We start from the raw sequence: 21,152 nt of genomic DNA, 5'->3' as shown, positions 1-21,152 counted from the left end.
ATTCTACTTTGTGAATATTTACTCTTTATTCCTTTAGCCATAGCTCAGATCATCATCAATTCTTACAGAGATGATGGTAATAACAATTACCATATTATTCCTTTTAAGTCAACTTTCATAAACCTGATGATTTCATTGTGCATTAAAATCCTTCCAAAAAGTCACTTTCAAAAAAGGACTTTCACAAAAGTCCAAGGTTCTTAGCATGTCATCCAAGGCTCTTCACATCTTGATCCCTTCCTATCACTGATGCCTAATTTTCCTACTCTGAACCATGCACTTCACATCCTATAATACAGAATTGCCTATTGTTTACTCATAACACACCACACCCTTTTACACCTCCATGATTTTACCTATGCTATTCCCTCTTAGAATAACTCTGACTCTACTCCTTGTCTCCATTTATGTAGAAAACTCTATTCATCTTTAAGAAAGGTTCTTCTTAACAAGCTCTTCTTCCTTGATAGTTAATTACTTCTTCTCTATACTACCTTGTATCTATACATTTTTCTGTTTTTTAAGTAAGCGCTTATTATACTGGATTGCCTCACTTGCCTCTCTAACTTTCAAAATCCATGAGAGTAGGGACTATTTTACTTATATCTGTTTAACTAGTCCAAACAGAATACCACATACATACTTTGTGATCAATAAATGTTTAGTAAATTAAGTGGGAACAAAAACTTGGTAGTGGAGGTTTTTCATATTAATAGCTAGGCCTTTGGAAGACAAAGATGATTTAGAAGGAGATGGCTCATTAGCTATCTAGATACTGTTCACAGACTAGATTTGAAATTCTAGACCATAGTCTAAGACACTAAAATGTAGGACTCTTGGCCACAAATGGAGTATATGTATCTTTTAAAGATGAGGAAGAATATATTTACCAAGAGCTAGACAATCTGATCAAATGGGTTTTAAACTGAAGAAGAAGAGGAAGAATAAAAAATTCTGAGGCAAACTGATGATATTAGTGCTATGGAAGACAGCATGGAAAGACCAAAAGTTTACGTTATTTAAGCCACAAAAGAAAATAACTGAGAATAGGTCTGGAGATACATATATAGCTTCAGAGTTTTATATATTAATAAGTAAAACATAAGTAATAAAACATACTTGAGATTTCAACACAATATGATTAAAAGGTGGTAACACAGATCTGGAGAACAGAATTTAAGACTTGGATTTTCAAAGGAAATTAAAAAAATCTAGAACAGTCTTGTTTGATAGAACTTGCTGCAATGATGGAAATGGTGTATAATTGCCCATGCAGCTACTGAGCACTTGAAATGTGGCTAGTGCAAATAAGGAATTAAATTTTTAATGTGAACCTTTAACTTAATTTTATTTAAATTTAAAATCACATGTGGTTAGTAGCTACCATAATGGGCGGCAGAGATCCAGAGTTTCTATAACAAGTTATATACAATGCCTGGTATATAATAAAAATTGACAGACATATGAACAAACAAGAAAGTGGAATCTATAGCCAAGAGGAAAAAAATTCAATAGAAACAGACTTAGTGATAACCTAGATACTGAATTTGGCACACAAGGACTTTAAAATAATTATGATAAATATATTAAAAACCTATAAGAGAAGGTGGGCATAATGAAGAAATGCAGCATTTCAGGAAAGATATGTAAACAATAAAAAGATACCAAAAAGAAACTTTAGACTGATAAATACATAAGTTGAAATGATTAAAGGAATCCCACAATAAATTTACTGAGGTAAATGCAAACTTGTAGAACCTTTTAATGTAGGGTATATGTTTTCTCCTAAGTGCCATATCTCTATATTTATAGGTACTCTCCTTAATGGAAATTTCTTTACTTTCTACCAGTAACAGCTACACAAAGATGCATGGTTGCCTTCAGAGTTGATGAATTCCTCAGAATTAATAATTTTCAGGCATAGACAAGACCATAATTTGGCAGGATTAAGTGAAATAATTATACATGGATATAATGTCCTCCAATGTTCCTGCAACCTTGAGATTCAAAGATTTTATCAAATGACCATGATTAACTTAAAATTTAAATGAAAATATAATCTATTACACTTAAATAGAAAGATATATTTCACATTACAGCTAATTTTAAAAACAAGATGAATTAATGTTTATAATGTAAATATATATATATATCTTTGCAATTTTAAAATATATTTACTAGATAACCACATATTAAATATCAAACAAAATTTTAATTACCCTCTTGTCCATTTCATAAGATGAAGCTTCTGTACTTGGCAAAAGATGGGTAATAGTGGCTATTAGGATCTGTAGTCAAAAAAAAAAAAAGCTCAAAATATGTTAAACAAATGGTACATTCTAAAACTTAAATGTCAAAGCTAAAGTGATATAAAATCTATTGCTGCAAGTTCATCCTAAAACATTAACGCTGTTATTTCAAAGTAATTTTTAACAGGTAAGCTTTTCAAGTACACTTAACTATCAATCATTTACAATCCTCATGTATAGAGCTAACATTATATATGCTGTTAACTTAAATGGATTTCTTACAAACTCAATTCATGAATTAATAAGTATAAACACAGATAATATATGTTCTGATAGCACTACTTTTGCACTTTGAGGCCACTATTAAGTAAAATAAGGGTTACTTGATAATATGACAGTCAATCTGATAACTGAGATAGCTACTAAGTGACTAATGAGTGTGTTGGACAAAGGGTGATTCATGTTCCAGGTAGGACAAAGAGAAACAATGTGAGATTTCATCATGCTACTCAGAACAACATGCAATTTAAAACTTATTATGAATTGTTTATTTCTGGAATTTTTCATTTAATATTTTTAGACTGTGGTTGACCGCAGGTAATTAAAACTGCAGAAATCAAAACCATGGATTAGGGAGGACTACTATAAGTGGAAAGATATTCCATGCTATAGATTGAAAAAGTTAATATTCTTCAATTGTTCATACTACCCACAGTGATCTACAAATTCAATGCAATCTAAAATTACAACGGCATTTTTCTCAAAAACTATCTTAAAATTTGTATAAAACCACAAAAAACCATGAAGTGCCAAAGTCATCTTAAGAAAGAACAAAGCTGGAGGGATCACACTTCCTGATTTCAAGATATAGTAATCAAAACATAACAGTAAGGTAGTGACATAAAAATAGGTACACAGACCAGAGTGGATCTGAATAGAGAGCCTATATACATAAACCCATGGATATACTGTCAACTAATCTTTGACAAGAGCAACGAGAACACACAATGGGGAAAGGATAGACTCTTCAATAAATGGTGCTGGGAAAACTAAATATCTACATACCAAGGAATAAAACTGCACCCCTATCTTATAACACTTATAAAAATTAACTATAAATGGATAAAAGAGTTAAGTGTAAGAACTGAAATCAAAAAAACTCCTGGAAGAAAACAAAAGAAAAATGATTCTTTACATTGTTTTTGGCTTTAATTTCTTGGATAAGACATCAAAAACATAGGCAACAAAAGCTAAAATAAACAAGTGGGACTATGTCAAACTACAGAGCTTCTGTGCAGCAAAGGAAACAATAAATTGAAAAGGCAGCTGATGAATGGGAGAAAATACTTGCAAAACATGTATCTGGACAAGGGGTTAGTATCCAAAATATATAAAGAACTCATGCAACTCAATAGCAAAAAAACAAATAATCCAATTTAAAAATGGGCAAAGGACCTGAATAGACACTTTTCCAAATAGACATTCAAATGGTTAACAACTATATGTAAAGGTACTCAACATCACTAATTATCATGTAAATGCAAATCGAAATCACAATGAGATCTGTTAGTGTGGCTATTTTAAAAAAGACAAGAGATAACATGTTGGCAAGGATGTGGAGAAAAGGGAACCCTTATACACTCTTGGTGGAAATATAAACTGGTTCAGCAATTATGGAAAACGGTATGGCAGTTTCTAAAAAAATTAAAAACAGAACCACATTATGATTCAGTAATGCCACTCCTGGATATATATCTGACAGAAATGAAATCGGTTAAACAACATTGATAAACCCTTAACCAGACTCATCAAGGAAAAAAGAGAGGACTCAAATAAATAAAATCAGAAATGAACGAGGAGAAATAAAACTATGGACTCCACAGAAATACAAAGGATCATAAGAAAATACTACGAGCAATTATATGCCAACGAAATGGACAATGTGGAGGAAATGGATAAATTCCTGGAATGTATCCATTATTCACAGTGGCCAGGACATGGAAGCAACCGAAGTGTCTTACGATAGATGACTGGCTAAAGATGCTGTGGTACATATATACAATAGAATATTACTCAGCCATAAGAAGAGATGAAATACTGTCATTTGCGACAACATGGATGGAACTCGAGATAATCATGCTAAGCGAAAAAAGCCAGACAGAAAAAGCTGAAAATCACATGATATCACTTATATGTGGGATATAAACCTAAAAGCAGCAAATGAACAGGACAAACAAACTGAGACTCATGGACATGGACTACAGACTAGTGATTACCAGAGGGTAGGAGGTGGGAGGGAGGGAGGAGGCAGACAGGGTAAAGGGAGTCAAATATGTGATGAAAGAAAGAAATCTAACTATGGGAGGTGAACACACAGTGTAAATATATATATGCCTTACTGTTAAAGTGTACAGCTGAAACTTATTGGATTTAGTTAACCAATGTCACCATAAAAAACAATAATTAAAAAAAAAAAAAAAGAAAAAGAAAACCAAAACGACAATTCATAAAGATCTATGCATCCTTATGTTCATGGCAGCACTATTTACAGTAGCCAAGACATGGAAACTACCTAAATGCCCATCAACAGATGACTGGATAAAGAAATTATGGTTCATATATACAATGGAATATTACTCAGCCATAAAAAAATAAAATCCTACCATTTGCAATGACATGGATGGACCTAGAGATTATTATGTGGAGTGAAATAAGTCAGACAGAGAAACATAAATACATGATTTCACTCATGTGGAATCTAAGGAACAAAAAGAACAAACTAATCAAAAACAGACGCACAAATATAGAGGACAACCTGGTGATGGCCAGAGGGCAGGGGGTGTGGGAGAAAGCAGTAAAGGGTTAAAGAAATACAAATTAGTAGTTGATAGATGGTCATAATAGCCCAGATATTGAAACAACCTAAATGTCCTTCTACTCATGAATAAAAAAAAGTGTGGTGTTATATACACAATGGAATGTTATTCAACTATAAAAAATGAAATCCTGCCATTTGAGACAACATGGATGAAACTGGAGGGCATTATACTAAGTAAAATGAGTCAGACAGAAACAAAAATACTGTATGGTATCACTTATATGTGGAATCTCAAACAAAAACAAAAAATGGCTGATTTCATAGCAACAGAGAGAAAATAGTGATTGCCAGGGCCTGGGGGAAGAGAAGAGAAATGGGAGAGATATAGGTCAAAGGGTACAAACTAATGTACAGCATGGTGACTATAGTTAATCATATGGCTGGTACCAAATATCTGAATGTTGCTAAGATCTTAATTATTCTCATAAAAAAAAAAAGTTAACTGTGTGAAATAATGAATGTGCTAATTATCTTGATTTTGGTCACCATTCTACAATACCAAACCATCATGTTGTGCACTTTAAATATATACAATTTATATTTGTCAGTTATTCCTCAATGAACTTGGGTGAAAAAATAAAGAAATCTATTCTCTTGTATCTCCAGATGTTTCCACATATATATGTATATTTATATATATAGAAAAAGATATTTTATTATATTTTCAAATTAACATATATTATACACTAAATAGTATATGAGTAAATTTGATAGAGAATATTAAATAATAAAAAGGGAAAACATTCATATACCGTTATCATTTACCCTGGAAACCTCTTGATCTCATTCAATTTTTTATGTGCTTGTTAAAATTTTATGCTATATTTTTATACATTATTGTTTCAATTCATCAAGTATAAAAATTCCTCTAAATGTATTACAGTAGAAGGCTTTACCAGCGGAATCTAGAATATCAGATGCACATACTTAATAATGGTAATAAAACTGGGCTTCTATTCCTAACTATGCAAATAGGTAACAATTAATGAAACGCTCTATTTTGGGATTTCACTTTTTCATTCAACTAGAAATGGGGTATAACAACTTCATGTTTTCTCTGTAGCCATTGGTCATTATAATGTATTGTGAAGCCATCTGCAACAACTCTTCACATTTAAGAAGTACTTAGGTAGGTACTAAAAATATATAAACTGATGAAGAAAATAACAGAAAGGATTTAGAGGCTTTCAAATGAAAAAAAACCTACTTAAAGAACAATCTTAATTTTCAAACAGAATGATTAAAGAGTAAAATTTTCAATTTTAAAATATCATGTTTTAATATTTACATACATATGCACATTATATCCAGTCATCATGTCCCCCACGATAACAGCTGCAGCCAACATTTATTAAAATTAATGTCCTCTAATTTTTATGATAAAAAGTGCTTTACATGTATTTTTTCATTTAGTCTTTGGAGCAACTCTGTGAGGTAAATATTTTTATTTCGATGTAAAGATAAAGAAAACTGGAATTCAGAGGTTGAAGTAACTTGTTAATAGTTACAAAGTAAGTGGCAGAGTTAGAGGTAACATAAACCAGGTGTGTCTACCCCTCAAACTCAACCTCTTAACCTACATTCAACTTAACCTATATTTACTGAACAAATCCTACATGAAAGTCACCCTAAAGAGAAATAAAGAAAAAAGATGCCCTTGTCTTAAAAGAGCTTAGAATTTGTACACAAATATATTTAGTGTTATAATAGACTGGCAACATGGTTGAGTGAGAAAAACGTGGACTTGTAATCTTACAGGTTGTGCTTGAACTCTGTTTCTGCCCTTTCGGCTTGAGACTTTATATAGTTACTAAATCCTCAGTCCTCTCATCTTAAATAAAGGGAAGGAGGAGGAGGAAAAAGAAGGGGGAGAAGACTTTTAAGAATTAAATAACATATGAAAAGGTGACTGGTATAGTAACTGGTACATAGTAGGTACTTAATAAGTATTACTATCTTTTCTAAAAATGTTATAAGAATATGAAAATAAATTCTGGTTAGAGAGATGGTATTTAAACAAACAACTGAAAGACAGGTGGGTAGAGAGAAGAAGAAGAAGATTTCAAGTAGGAAGAAGAGAGTGAAGGGTATGTTTAGGGGATAGTAAGCCAACTCAGGTGCCTCGACTACAGAGTATTTCAAAGGAATATGTACATAATTCAAAAAAGATGGGTTGGGTTCTCATCTGAAGGTCTCGAATTCCCAGAGAAAGAATTTAGGTCTTATTTTACAGGCAAAAACAACAACAACAACAAAAACCCACTCAGATTTTGTATGGTTTTGTTTTTTTTTCAGGTAAGTGGCATAAGAGTCATGCGAATATGAATGATGACCAGGTAGGGAAGACCTCAGAAGCCAGGAGAGCAGTTAGAAGGCTATCACATCAAGAAAGAAATAATAAAGGGCTAAAATATATAAGGTATGGTAGAAAGTGTAGGACACATAGAATTAGAATTAAAAAAAAAAACCCTACAATAACAATTATATATTTACAGATAATTATTAAATAATTTTATATTTCAAGGTATCCAAATCTAAAAATCTTTGACAAAGTCATTATAAGAAATAAACGAGAAATTACTAACCTGAATGATTTTCAAGGGAGAATCGGGCTGATAAATCTGAAGTCTAGGTACGTAATGAACCAGCATATGAAGCATGTTACAAGCTACATGGGCTACTGTTTTATTAGTAAACTGTAAAAAAAAGAAAAAAAAACATAAAAATTTTTTCCCTGAATTATTATTTATCAATACATTAGCTGCTTTCTGAATTTCATGTTTCCTTTTGTCATTCTACACTTATAATGTGTTTATTAAAATATTATTAGGAAGAAAAATACATAGCTGCAAAATAAATCACAATGCATTTCAAAGGCAAAATTAACTTTATTTTTCTTCATAATGTTTGACTGTTCTCATTAAAAGTTTTATTCCATTTTCTTACCTAGATTTTCTACAACAAACTCTAAACTGCTAATCTTATCAGTCTTTTCCCCATTCCTATCTACTATACACGTTACTTCCAAATTAATCTTCTAAAGAATCTCTCTGATGCTGACATTCTCTTTTTTAAAAACATTTTATTTTTTTTAAACATTTTATTTTTCCCCCCTCCTCTCTGGTAACCACTATTCCATTGTCCATGTCCATGAGTCTGTTTGTCCTGTTCATTTGTTGCTTTTAAATTTCTCTTTCATTATTTTTCATTCTTCAGTTCCTCTCTTCTTCCTTCTGATTTACTTCTAGATTTCTGTCTTCAATATCACTGATCCTTTACTCCCTTTGTTCAACTCTATTTCCCAAGGTTGTTATTTCATTTTTAACTCTTGCAGTGTGTTCTTTATCTCCAGAAGGTCTATTTGGTTCTTTTTGAGGGTTTCGATCTTCTTGCTAAAGAACTCATTCTGCTCATCTAGTTGTTTTTTCAATTCCTGAATTTGCTGATATGATTTGTTTTGGATATCATTGAGTTTTTTCAGAAGTAATCCTGAATTCTCTGTCACTTAAGTCACATATTTCTACATCTGTGAGCTTATTTTCTGGAGATTTTTCTCTTACTTTCTGAGATGCCTTGTCACCTTGGTTGTTCATGGTGTTTAATGGACTATTTCTCTGCCTGGGCATTAATGTTCTGCTTTTTTTTTCCCAGAAAGAAGATTTATTATATAATGGTCACAAGCCTGTTGCAAAGGTGTTTTTCTTTTGGTTTCCAGTAGGTGGCGTCTAAGCCTCTTGGATTTCTGCTTTATATAAAATCTTAATAATGCCTTTTTTTCCCTTATGGATGTTTAATCATGCTGGCTACCCTCGGTCTCAGTTCCTGTCAGTGTTAGTGATAATTTTGGTAGTGTTTGCTCAGATTCCCCTGGGGCTCACTGGTGATCCGTCTCAGAGGGTATAGGGGGACGGGCTCTCTGTGTTAGGGGATGGCGGCTGCGGCTCGGCCTTGGTTTTGCAACTACGGCCGGTAAAAGTCAACAGCTGTTTTTCTGCTGTACCCGCTATTATGCTGTCCCATTTCTCTGCCTTCTGCCCTGATGATTGGGCACCACCACCGGCCACATGGAGCTCACAGCACTCCCAGGTAGGGCTGCTAAGGGAAGTCGCTGCATCTTTTCCTCACCCCCTCCTCCTACATAGAGCTCCTTTGGCTGGGAGAGGCAGCTTCTTTGTTTCTCCCAGTCCACCGCCCTACACCCTGGGTTCTGACCCGCGGTATCTCTTATGTGCAGATCCCACGCTCAGCCATGCTGGTGTGCAGTTTGGGTATTTTTTTTGAGTTTTAGATGTTCAGTTTATTGTTGTTTCAAGGGGAGAGATCTGGGGACGTCTCTCACTCCACCATGTGTAATCAATCTCCTGACATTTTCTATTCTTAAAACTCTTAAATGGCTCCCCAATGGCATAAATCAAACTTTTAATGCTTATCTCTTATGACCAAATCTCACCCCCTCTTCAAGCCCTGACCAAACGTCTCCTCTTTCCAAAGTCTTCTATGGCGCCTAAATCAAAGTGATCTCTCTGCTTCTTCTGAACTCAATCAGCGGTTTATATGCATCACTCATTTGGTTCTCTCAGCTTTTTACATTTTATTACTCTTATTTTAATTTTTGTGAGCCATCATATTATTCATTTCTTGAATCTACTATTTACAACTCTTTTCATTTCAGTATCTCTAACTCTGCCTAACAAAGCACCTCAAACATAGTATATACTCAGAAATATCTGTCAAACCAGTAATAATTGTACTCTGTATGTTTAGAATCCTATATAGACATATTACAAGTCTTAAGCAGAAATAACATTATGCATCCTTTCAGAAACAAAAAATATCCATTTAATCATTCAGACTCTACAAATAATTACGTTATTAATTTTGATGAAATTTTATTCTGGTTACAAAAAGGGCATTTAACTTGAATGAAAAAGCCAAAAGTTGAACAGCTCAAGAATTTAGAAGTAATAAAGATCAAACAGTAAGTTACAAAAAATATTAAGAACAAATAAACAAACAAGCCTATACACATTAAATGACCGGTTTCCTTTTTAGGAGTTATCCATAAGTATCCTAGGGACAAAGCCAAATACATAAAAAGTTGAGATAAAATATGTCATTACTAAGATAACCTAAATTCAAGAAAACATTTATTAAATGTTTTAATCTATAAAAGCACAAGAAATAATTAACATTTGAAGAAAAATAACCATAAATCTATACTATCTTAATATATTCCACTAAACAGTTCTTTTTACCTTTAAGGAAACACAAATTACATTCAGAGCTTCCTTAATCTGAGGATGATGAGACTCATGGACTAGTTCTTCACAAATCCAAATACCTAAACTGCAAAGTGCTACACATCTGCAAAAAAAAAAAAAAAAAAAAAGGCAATCAACAATGATACAAATAAAAGTGGATGAGCCTTTAAATGAAATGAAACCACCACCACAACCAAAACATCCTCAACCAGCCAACATAGAATGAACATACGCATTTAAGTGAACTGATCAATTTGTTACTCTGTACATTAGCTTTTCTTAGGAAGAGAAAGCAGGGGGAAAGTGCATCGCCAAAACTCTAAGCCTAATTTTCCATTATAATTTACTACCAAGATCACAGGCCGGGATAACATACAGGATCTAACAAACTCATATTATAAACTAATATTTCCATAAAGGTTCTCAAACAAGTATGTAACCTGACTTCAAAAGAGAAAGAGCATAATTTTATTAACTGATAGCAGCAATGTGAACTTTGCCAAAAACAAGAAGCTGCTGGGATAAGTCAAATATAATTTTCATATCTCTTAAATTTAACATAGCTGGCTACAAATTTTTTTAAAACAAATTGAGAACACAAATAAAATGTATATACTTTATAAAATGATTCCATCAGAAACAAAACTTATAGAAGTTTTGTTTTCTTTCCTAATGTTTTGTAAAACTTCATTTCCTTATTTCAACTGAGTTTTAGCTTCAAGGGAGTTATTTGATGATCAGACTCTGTAAGAATTCCATTAGTGTATTCAAGTATAAGCTTCTGATAAAGCATATAATGGTTCTAAGAATTATGGTTCTAGTATCGTAGTGTATTTGGCATGTCCTGATACTGATATTCGTAAATACTAAATTTCAGAACAATTCAATGCAGAAATATTTTTCTTCCTAGAAATACTGGATCAGAAGTTCTCAAGTCCCTTCTTTCAGTCTAACATAGTGTTAATGCTACTAAATTGTTTATTATCAAAATTACCAGGAAGTCTTCTAAGTGAAGTACTGCTTTTATTCCTCCCCTACTACTGTCTGCACATAAATCTTAGGTAATATTTATAGATCTAAATAACCAAGTCTCAGAGTTAGTAGTACAAAGAGCTAGAATACTAAAGAAATATTAAACTGTAAAATGGAGCAAAACTCTCCATAGATGTGGCTAACTAAAGGTACATACTGGGATAGGTGTGTGTGTATAGTTTCCTACATTCCTCAAGATATCAAGAAAATCTACATTATTGCCAGAAGGGCTCAACTCTCAGCTCCTGGTTGAATTTTGGGGTGTAAGCTTCTAAGACTTCACATTCCTGAAAGGTATAGGAAAGTGTTTAGGAAATGTTTATGTTCAACTTCTGGGATTTTCCTATACTCTTAATACAATCTATTGTTTTAATGATTCCTAAGTCTACTTCTGGGCAGCTATATTTAAGGCTTCAATATTCGTTACCTGAGAGGAAATGCTGTAAAAAAAGAAAAAAAGAAAAAAGGCAGAAAATCTAGAATCTGAAGCTCCAGGTTCAAATCTGGTTCGGCCACTTATTATTTATGCATCTAATAAGACTCTGAAGACAAATTGCCAGGGTTTTAGTCATGGCTCTGCCATTTCTGGGTAATAGGGCAGATTATTTAAATACTTGGGTTCCTATAAAAAGATAAAGATTGTACTTATAGCCTACAGTCGTTGCAAAGATTAAATGAGGTAATAAAGTACTTAGAATAGTGTCTGGAACATAGAAAGGGCTTAATAAATGTTAGCTTTCTAAGTCATCGGTTTCTTGCTAGCAAAATTGGAATAATAATAATGATCCCATTAATTTCTCAGAATTGTGATGATGAATAAATAAAACAATATTACAGGACAATCCTTATAAATTTAAAATGTTATTAACATAGAAAATGCTTAAGAAATATTAAAAATATTTAATATTTTAAAATATTAAAGCTACTAGTGTTAAAAATATGGAATACTCGAAAAGACAATGTTGTTTTCTGGCATAGTTGTCCAGTATTAAAATGGAATTAATGTAAAAAAAGAATTTATTTAAAGAGACTTGTTTTTAATTAACTTGGCTATTAAATGAGAAAAATATGCAATTAAAAAGCTGGAGTTATGTCTTATTTAAGGAAACTGCTCCTTTTACATTATTTTTAGCTGCCAGAAAAAGAAGAGGTTTAAGTTAGAATCAGAATTCAAATGGTCAAAGCTGTGATTTGTACTTTAATGACCCTTGGGTCAAAAAAATGTGTAGATGATTAGAAAAGAGGAAGCTTTGCAGAGCTGTAAGTCAGAGTAGCAGTAATATAGTCTACTGTTGAAGCTATTGACATACTATTAGAATTGGCTTCGAGAAACAGAAAATATGAATTAATGATATTTGGGGGAAGAGAAGAAACATGGTATGCTACTGGCAAATAGCTGATTTAATTTTCAACCTTTTTTGGAAAGGTATAGTAAAATAGAAAACGTCACAGTGTTCACTTCCTATAAGACAATTAAAAAGGAAAACATTAAAAAATCTTATTTATATCTTTAAAAAATATCCTGATCATATATTTATAAATATTAATATACACTATTTTCTTAGATATATTACTTTCTACAATAAAATATTTTACTTTAATTCAAGAAACATTCACTGAGTAACTACCATTATATTTCAAAGTACTGCATAACAGATAGTGACAAATATAATCTGAAGGGAAAGCAAAATGTACTTAAATTAAAAGAAATCATTTTAATACAGCATAGGGAATATATAGTCAATAATAATGTAATAACCATGCATAGTGCCAGGTAGGTACTAGATGAATCTGGGGATCATTTCATGAATTATGTAAAAGTCTAATCATTATGCTATACACCTGAAACTAATATAAAATAATTTTTAAAAAAGAAAAATCATTTTAGATACAGGGGTAAAGATAGTGAGAAGGCTGACTAGAATTTTATTTTTTTTAATGAAAGAAGGTTGTATTTAAATCATGAAAAGAAGTATTTAATCATCCAAATAATTTAAATTTGTAATTCAGAATAGCTTTTCTAAAACTGAAACAACTGGATTGCTAAATAAGTCAACCTCTAAAGTAAGATTTTAAACATAGAATAGTTATAGCAAACCTTAAGAATATCTGACCTACCGTGCAGGACCAGAGGGCTCATCTCTTGCCGAGCTTAATACAGTTTTGATTATAAGTTCCTAAAATAAGGGGGAAATAGTTAATAGCAATGACTAAAATTTCATTCAACAAATATTTATTAAATATTTGTTAAATATTAATTAAATATTTGTTAAATATTTATTAAATATTTGGCTACTATGGGCCCAAGCACTAGGGATACAATAGTGAAATAAAAGTCAGTCTTAGTTTTCACGTACTTATTTCTAATAATGCCCAATATTATTCACAAAATTAGCTAAAAATTTAAAACAATGATATGGCCTGGATGTCTGTTCCCCCCCAAATTCCTCTGTTGAAATCCTAACCCCCCAAAATGATGCCGTTTGGAGGTGCTTAGGTCATGAGGGTGGAGCCTTTATGAAAGGGATTAGTGCTCTTATAGAAGAGATCCCCACAGGGTTCCCTAGATCCTTCCAACTTTGTGAGGACGCTGTAAGAAGGTACAGGCGATGAACCAGGAAGAGGACCCCCACCAGAATTTGACTATGCTGGAGCCTTGATCTTGGACTTCTCAGCCTCCAGAACCATGAGAAATAAATTTCTGTCATTTATAAGCTACCCAGCTTGTGGTATTTGTTTTAGCAGGCCAAAAAGACTAAGACAAATGATTTCTGAAATTTATAACCAAATGCATGTTCAAAAAATATTTTTCACTCGAAGGGAAGAGTAATAAAAAGCTAACTATAAGATAATTAAAACAAATTTAATAGCTCAAAGTTATAAACATCTTTCCAAAACTTTGAGAAATATTATTTAAAAGCAAACCCTTTTTTCTTTGATAATTTGTAAAACATGATAATGTGTGAGTTTTGGGATGAGTGCTAGATAATAGTTAAAATTACAGAAATGAATAAAATATTCTAGAGGAAGACTAAAGAGAAAGTAATTACCCAAAGAGAGGATCTTGTAGTGAGTTTATGTTTAGCAGGCAAAGAAAAAAACTACTATGGAGTCATAGATAGAATACTTAGGCAAGAAGTAAATCAAGATAGATTTGTGCAACAGAAGCCAAAGTTAAAGAGGTTTAGGAAGGACAGACATTAACAGCTTCAAATGCTATAATGGCTAAGGAGAGGAAACAAGAATGCCATCAGATCTGATGATTAAGAATCCGTTCATTCCTTTTTAAAAATCCATCCATCCATCCATCCATCCATCCATCCATCCATCCATCCATCCATCCAGCACTGATCACCTGTATAGGTTGTGAGCTCCTTAGAGGAGTCACCTTCTTATCTTTATAAACTTATCATCTAGCCCAAGGCAATTAATAGGTACTTGGAAGATATCTATTGTTTAAACCGAAGAGCTTTCTATGTGATAGGTGCCAGAAATAAATAGGTAAGACATAGTACTTATCTTTAAAAGTTTACAATCCAGGGAGGGAGGCAGATTTGTAAACAAAGCACAAGATGATGTATTCAAGGTTCTATGTGAACAAATAGCTAAACTTGGGAAAGTCACAGAAGACTTCAAAAAGCGGTCTTAGGTATGTAATTTTGACAAATGATCAAGGTCAAAGATTATAATTATGTGTGTTTGGGGTGATTAAGAGAGGCAAGAGGGGAGAACAGGTCAATATAATGATGCTTTAGGCACGAGGAAACAGATTTTCAAAAGCACAGAACCAAAAAACAACATGGTAGGTTCTATGTAGCTATATGGCCACAGTTTAGACAGGGAGCTAGTTTCAGTGAAAATGTGAAAATTAAATATTAATTTTTCTGACTAAGAATAATTATCACTTTATTAGGCTTCTGGCTTTCTTTATTAGAATTAGCTCTCATTTTGTAGATATTTTCCCTCCAACAAAAAAAGTGCCATTTTGTTTTTTTAAATTACATTGGCCACTATTGCCTACACAATGGCCAGTGAAGAACAAAGCCATTCTGAAATGCAGATCGTATGTACTGGCTAGACTAACCCTTAACAAACTCAAAACTGCTTCAGCAAATTAAAATTATAAAACTATTACCTTTCCTTGACCTTTAGGATACTGTGAAAAATAGAAGAAACCAAAGAAATTTCATCCCTGAAAACCAAAGGTCAATCTGTATGGTTTTTATTAAGTGTCACTGTAAATTGACACTGACCTACAAAATTTTATGTGTAAGTGAAGTCCACTTGTTTAACAAATATTTTCTGAGTATACACCACGTGCCAAGCAGCATGATAAACTCTGAGACTATGACAGTAAATAAGACCTTGTAAAGTTTGTCTAAAATATAAATCAGACACTGAACAAGTAATTTACAAGTGTGATAAATGTTATAAAGAGAAACGGTGTTATGAAAAGTATATGCGACACTCCTGATGAAAACAATTAAAGAAACTTCTTTCAGAGAAAGTAAAATTAAAAAAAAATCATCAGTATGACTTCTGAGAGGCTATAATGCCTCTCTTTTTTCCATACTTAATTATCTGTTCCCTTTAAATTGTAGGGACCAATTCAGATCAAACACAGGCACAACTTCTTGGTACTGTTAAGCCCTTGGGAATTTATAATATATGGACATGTAGTTAGAGATAGGTCCTGACTTAGTGATAGAATTGTTCACTACCAGGGTCCAGGGCACTAAGTGCCTTTATCCTAACTAGGAGACTAGATCACACCACTTTCCTCCACCTTGGTCTAATAATTACCGAGTCCAGAGGACTAAGGGTACTGATCACGTCACGCCTTCCCCTTCAAACAGAGGCTGACCTCTACAGAGGCACAAAACAACCTTTCACCAATTTTTTACCTGAAATTTTAAAAAAGCCTTATAAACTATTTGGAGCATTCCTGCTCCTAATCAGAAACTATTTTTATTATTATTTTTTAAGGTTTCGTATTGGGTAAGTTCCATCAGCAATTATGTAGTCACAGTTTAATTTTGCACTATCTCCTATTCAAGCCTGTTAATGCTTCAGGTATACCGGATCCCAATCCTAACTCCACAGCTTCCTATAGCAGAACAAAATATTACATTACATTTGTTTGATTCATCAGGTTGGGAAATCGAGAGAGGGAGAGTCAAATATACAGGTTTAGTGCCATCTCAATCTTAGAAACCTTACCTTAGCAGCATAGTATCTGGCACATAGAATTTCAATAAATAATCAGTAAGTGAATGACTGAATCCTAAGAAATTGACATATGAGTGGGTTCAATAATAAGAAAACATCTCCAAAGTAGTTATAAACACAAAAAAGGCTATGTTCCTAACGAATATTCCAGCCTTTGTATCTGAAGGGTATGGCTGGTTAACATTTTTTAATAATCATGTGATTTCTAAGAAAAAAAAATAAAAGAATACAAATTTTATAGAATATACATTATGATTATACAATCGTTTAAATGCTAAAAATTCGTATGTGATTGCTTACCTTAACATCTGTAAATTGAGACACAGCAATATCAGGAATGTTGGGATGGAGAGCAGGCAGTTCACAATATAAGTTCGGAAAGCAAACCAAAGATCCCAGAAGAACTTGTGCTTCCACTCTTGGTGCCTATGTATCCAGATTTTAAAAATCTTTAAAATGTATTTGTCATTAAATTATCAGAAAAATTGCTTTATCACCTAACTATATTGTACAGGGAAGTGAGCAAATAAGACAAAATTCAGAAAGGAAAGGGGAAATAAAAAAGGTTCAGGTTTTCATCACTTATATTTTACATATAAATAAATAAATACCAGAGCTTTCCTTAAGAGCAGCTTATAAGTAGAAATTAGTCCTATCAATGAGACTATAAATAGGAATACAGCTTAGCTAATAGCATAAAATTACCCTTATTTTGAAGAAAAATATAAATACTTTCATTTTAAAGGCAACTCACATATCACGACACATTGTTCTAATGAGCAGATGATTCAATGTCACTAGATTATACTTGCTACTAAGGATGAGCAAAATAATTAAGAATAAAAATGTTAACTGTATCTTCAAGAAACAGGCACTAGTCTAGATAGTTTTTATGATACTATGCCCATGAGAACAGCATCACCTGCACTACTTACTGAAGCAAAATTAGACTTTATGCTTGGACTGCAGATGAAGGTAACTTCTCATCTTTTTTCCTTAGCTGTATTAAGCCATTTCTGAAGTATTCAGTACTGAACATTTCTTCTTCTTCTGACTTCTTACATACCTACCAAACACCACCTCCACCTACTAATATATTGCTATATTTACTAAAATATCTACAAACTGATTTACATGTTAAATAATACCTAACAAAAATACTAAAACAATCTATTAGGAATATACTTCTATTCACATAAGTCAAGAACCTATCTTCAAAACGATTTCCTTATGTTAATAAATGCTATAATAGAGGCAATGAAGTAGTACTCTAATATGATTTTCAACAAAACAACTCATTTCCGTATTTAAAAAATAATCTAGATTTACAGATACAAGGTAGCAGTATAAAATGGTAGGGTAAGCTCATAGCCACCATCCTAATTTAAAATAAGTTAGCCTATAAAAATAAAACTGATAAAAAATAAACATTTAATGAAAGAGATTACCTAAGGATTTTTCTTTAAAGGTGGATAAGGTAAATGGAAATGTTCGGGTATATGGATATAATGGGGTCAGACCTGGACTGTAATTTTAATTAAGAAAAACTAATTGATTATTTTGTAATCTGCATAGCAGGGGGTAGGGTGGGGGTAATTAACAGAAAGATGATGATATGTATAGGATCTAAAATGGAAATCCAAAGAGTAGGGTTTAGACTGTGTATCACCAACATCACACAGAAGAAAAGACTGACTGTCCTTAACCTTGTAGTGGGTATGTGGGTATCAGGTTTGATTCCTGTAATTACATCATTTCCTAAGTAGCCTTTCTCAACAGGTGTTCCTCATATAAACCACAGAAAACAAAAAATAACTATTTTCTAAATTTTCCCAAAGATGTTACGTAACTACTCTCCTTCTAGATGCGGAGGGAAGTGTAGTCACATAAAATGGATACCTAAGGACATTAGGGCTTAATCCTGTGGAACCTTGAGAAAGGCTGCAGGAAATATGCTGACTAGTCATCTGGAATAATTAGCCCACTGAACAGTAATTATTTTCATAGTAAATTAATAACACAATGACATTAGCTTATGTATGTCTCCTCTGAGTTCTATAACTTTTGCCAGAATCCAAAAATCTGATAATCTGTGTACACTGTTATAATAGCCTTGCAACTTGTTTACCGTCTTTAGTTTGTCTTCCATTTAATCTATTCCTAGATTAATATACTTATTTAATAGCCCCAAAGTAGATTCAGTCATCTCTCCCTACTTTAAAAAATTTAACTGTTTATGTAATATAGTATTATAATCTGAACCCTTGCCCTCAAAACCTTCCAAGATGTACTCTAAAGCAGGACTTAATCTTTAATGTCTATACCGACCATTTGGGATATAATCAAAATGCATATCCTGTTTCGGGAGGTCTGGGATGGGGTCTGAGATTCTGCATTTCTAACAAGCGTCCAGATTTTGCCAAATGTTTCTGGTATGCAGACCACACACTGGGCAGCTGGGATCTAAAGTACCTTTCTGTTATTTCGGCCCACTAGTCTTTAGGTTAACTGGCTTCTAAACAAAATGAATATCTATCATCCCTTGAACACAGTTTACTCATGCCTGTTTCTCTCTGCTTGGAATACCATCTCTCATGACCATTATAAAAATACTACTTACTAATCTTTTAAGGATGTATTCAAATATCTTTTCCATGAAACCTCTCTGATATCTTTAAACAAATTAAGATCTCTCCTTTGTCTGCTTTACCAAATAATTTTATTTAACAAACTTTCATATTGCACACACAATGTATCATCATTTCATGTTTCAATCATGTCACCAATAAATAAAATAAAATATTCCTATGAGGAAGGCTATCTCAATTCTATAGATGAAGGAACAGACAGAGAGAAATTAAGAAGTTGCACAAGGTCTCACAGCTAATAAGTGGCAGAGCTGAGATTTGAACCCAGCAGACTAACTGTAGACTCCATGCTTTCGACCAACATGCTAAGCTTCTCCTATTGGTATCTATTTGTTGTCCTATATTCTATAGTTGTTAATACACCTTTTATCTTCCCAGAAACAGACTATATGATGCTTAATCACAATGTTTATCTCATTTACCTTACATCCTTCTGTATTCTACCCAAAGGAACAGTTTGTACACGAGGGGAAACAAAAGTTTAATAACCATAAAAGGGCTTAGCACCCTGTTTAACACACATTAGGTGTTGAATAGTTACATATTCAATTAATTAATAAACACCTATAAGTGTGATACTGGGCTGGGCCCCAGAGATACAATATAAGATATCACTGTTCTCAGGGAACTGGAGAAATGGGATTAATAACTAGCTATAAATACAGGTTCCTTTTTGCACATTTCCTCTAGGTGATTGTATCCAGTTTCATGGCGTTCAAAACCATCTGTAAACTAATGTCTGCCAACTTGACATTTTTCAGTCATGATATCTTTGAGTCCCTGACTTATACATGCAATGGCCCTCCTGACATCTCCTCATGGATATCTAATAGGCAGATTACTATGCTCCGAATAGAACTCCCCCTCATTCGCTGTTGGTCTTTTCCAGCTTATAGATGAAAATATATATGTTAAACAGCTTTGCAAGTTATAAGGTGCTAGTCAAGTATTACTGATTTTTCTCTCTCAAATGTTCTTAGTAGACTTTCAGTTAATCGTTATGTTATGCTTTGCTCCAGAGTGATTTCTCTAAAATACAAATTTGATCATGTCACTCCTTGCTTAAAATCTTTCAATGGTTATTCATTCTTTGCTTAGTATGAAATTAATCTCTTTAGCACTATAAACATAGTTACTGCCTTTCTCTTCAGTTCACTTCTGCCACTTAAATATGAACGTGTTCCAACTACACTGAGTTACTTGGCACTGTCTCAAGCTCCGTAGCTGTACGAAAAATCCTCACATGCTGTTTTAGAGTTTAAAGTATACTCCTAGAGCATATTTCTGGGTTACCTCACTTGTATCTTTTCTTTTGCTATTATAGCCCATTGCCCTTTCCTTACTTTCTTTCCTCTCTCTTGTCTGTTTCCTTAGATTTCCTCAATTTAAAATTGTTTTGCTTATCAGAATTAGTCTATTTTAAATAGCTCCTAGGTCAATTCATCAACTAATTTTAGAACTTTCTTACATTTCAGAATTTGTTTGTTTGTTTATTACTGTGGGAGAAGCAATCAATTCTAATTAAACTGTAAATTTTCCTGAACATCTGACTGTCATATTTTTATTAACAATGACTCTTCTTTTGTTGCTTTGTTAGTTGAGTCCTGGTCAACTACAGTTTGTTATATTATGAAGAACAAGAAATAAAAACTTACATTGAGAAAAGCTGAAGAAGATACTCTGCCAGCTGCTACAATAAAATCCATAATAAGCATTGTGGCACCAGGCAAACCAAGTGAAAAAAATTGAGGAGAACAGTGCTTGATGATTGTATTGACAATATCCTTGGGAATAAGGAAAGAAAGAATATCACAAATGTAATCTTGAGTATCAGCTAATCAATATCCTTAAAAAT

General features: G+C 32.8%; 1 protein-coding gene across 7 annotated transcripts in view; it reads right to left on the bottom strand.

The window, feature by feature from the left end:
* Positions 1–21,152, bottom strand: part of RALGAPA1 (Ral GTPase activating protein catalytic alpha subunit 1) — a 229,977-nt gene that overhangs the window by 91,885 nt on the left and 116,940 nt on the right. For all 7 annotated transcript variants that reach the window (XR_896904.2, XM_023522344.1, XM_011376608.2 and 4 more), the window contains 5 exons: positions 16,950–17,075; positions 13,539–13,597; positions 10,383–10,491; positions 7,713–7,823; positions 2,220–2,288 (listed from right to left, as the gene is read on the bottom strand). Coding sequence is in view for 6 of the 7 variants with exons in the window: in XM_023522344.1 (XP_023378112.1) it covers positions 2,220–2,288; positions 7,713–7,823; positions 10,383–10,491; positions 13,539–13,597; positions 16,950–17,075 (474 nt within the window). In the remaining variant the exon portion in view is untranslated. The remainder of the gene's footprint in view (positions 1–2,219; positions 2,289–7,712; positions 7,824–10,382; positions 10,492–13,538; positions 13,598–16,949; positions 17,076–21,152) is intronic.

This window comes from Pteropus vampyrus, unplaced genomic scaffold, assembly GCF_000151845.1.
Source record: "Pteropus vampyrus isolate Shadow unplaced genomic scaffold, Pvam_2.0 Scaffold10, whole genome shotgun sequence".
NCBI classification, from domain to species: Eukaryota; Metazoa; Chordata; class Mammalia; order Chiroptera; family Pteropodidae; genus Pteropus; species Pteropus vampyrus.
Note: the sequence above shows the minus strand (reverse complement) of the source record. Positions and strands in the feature narration are given on the sequence as shown.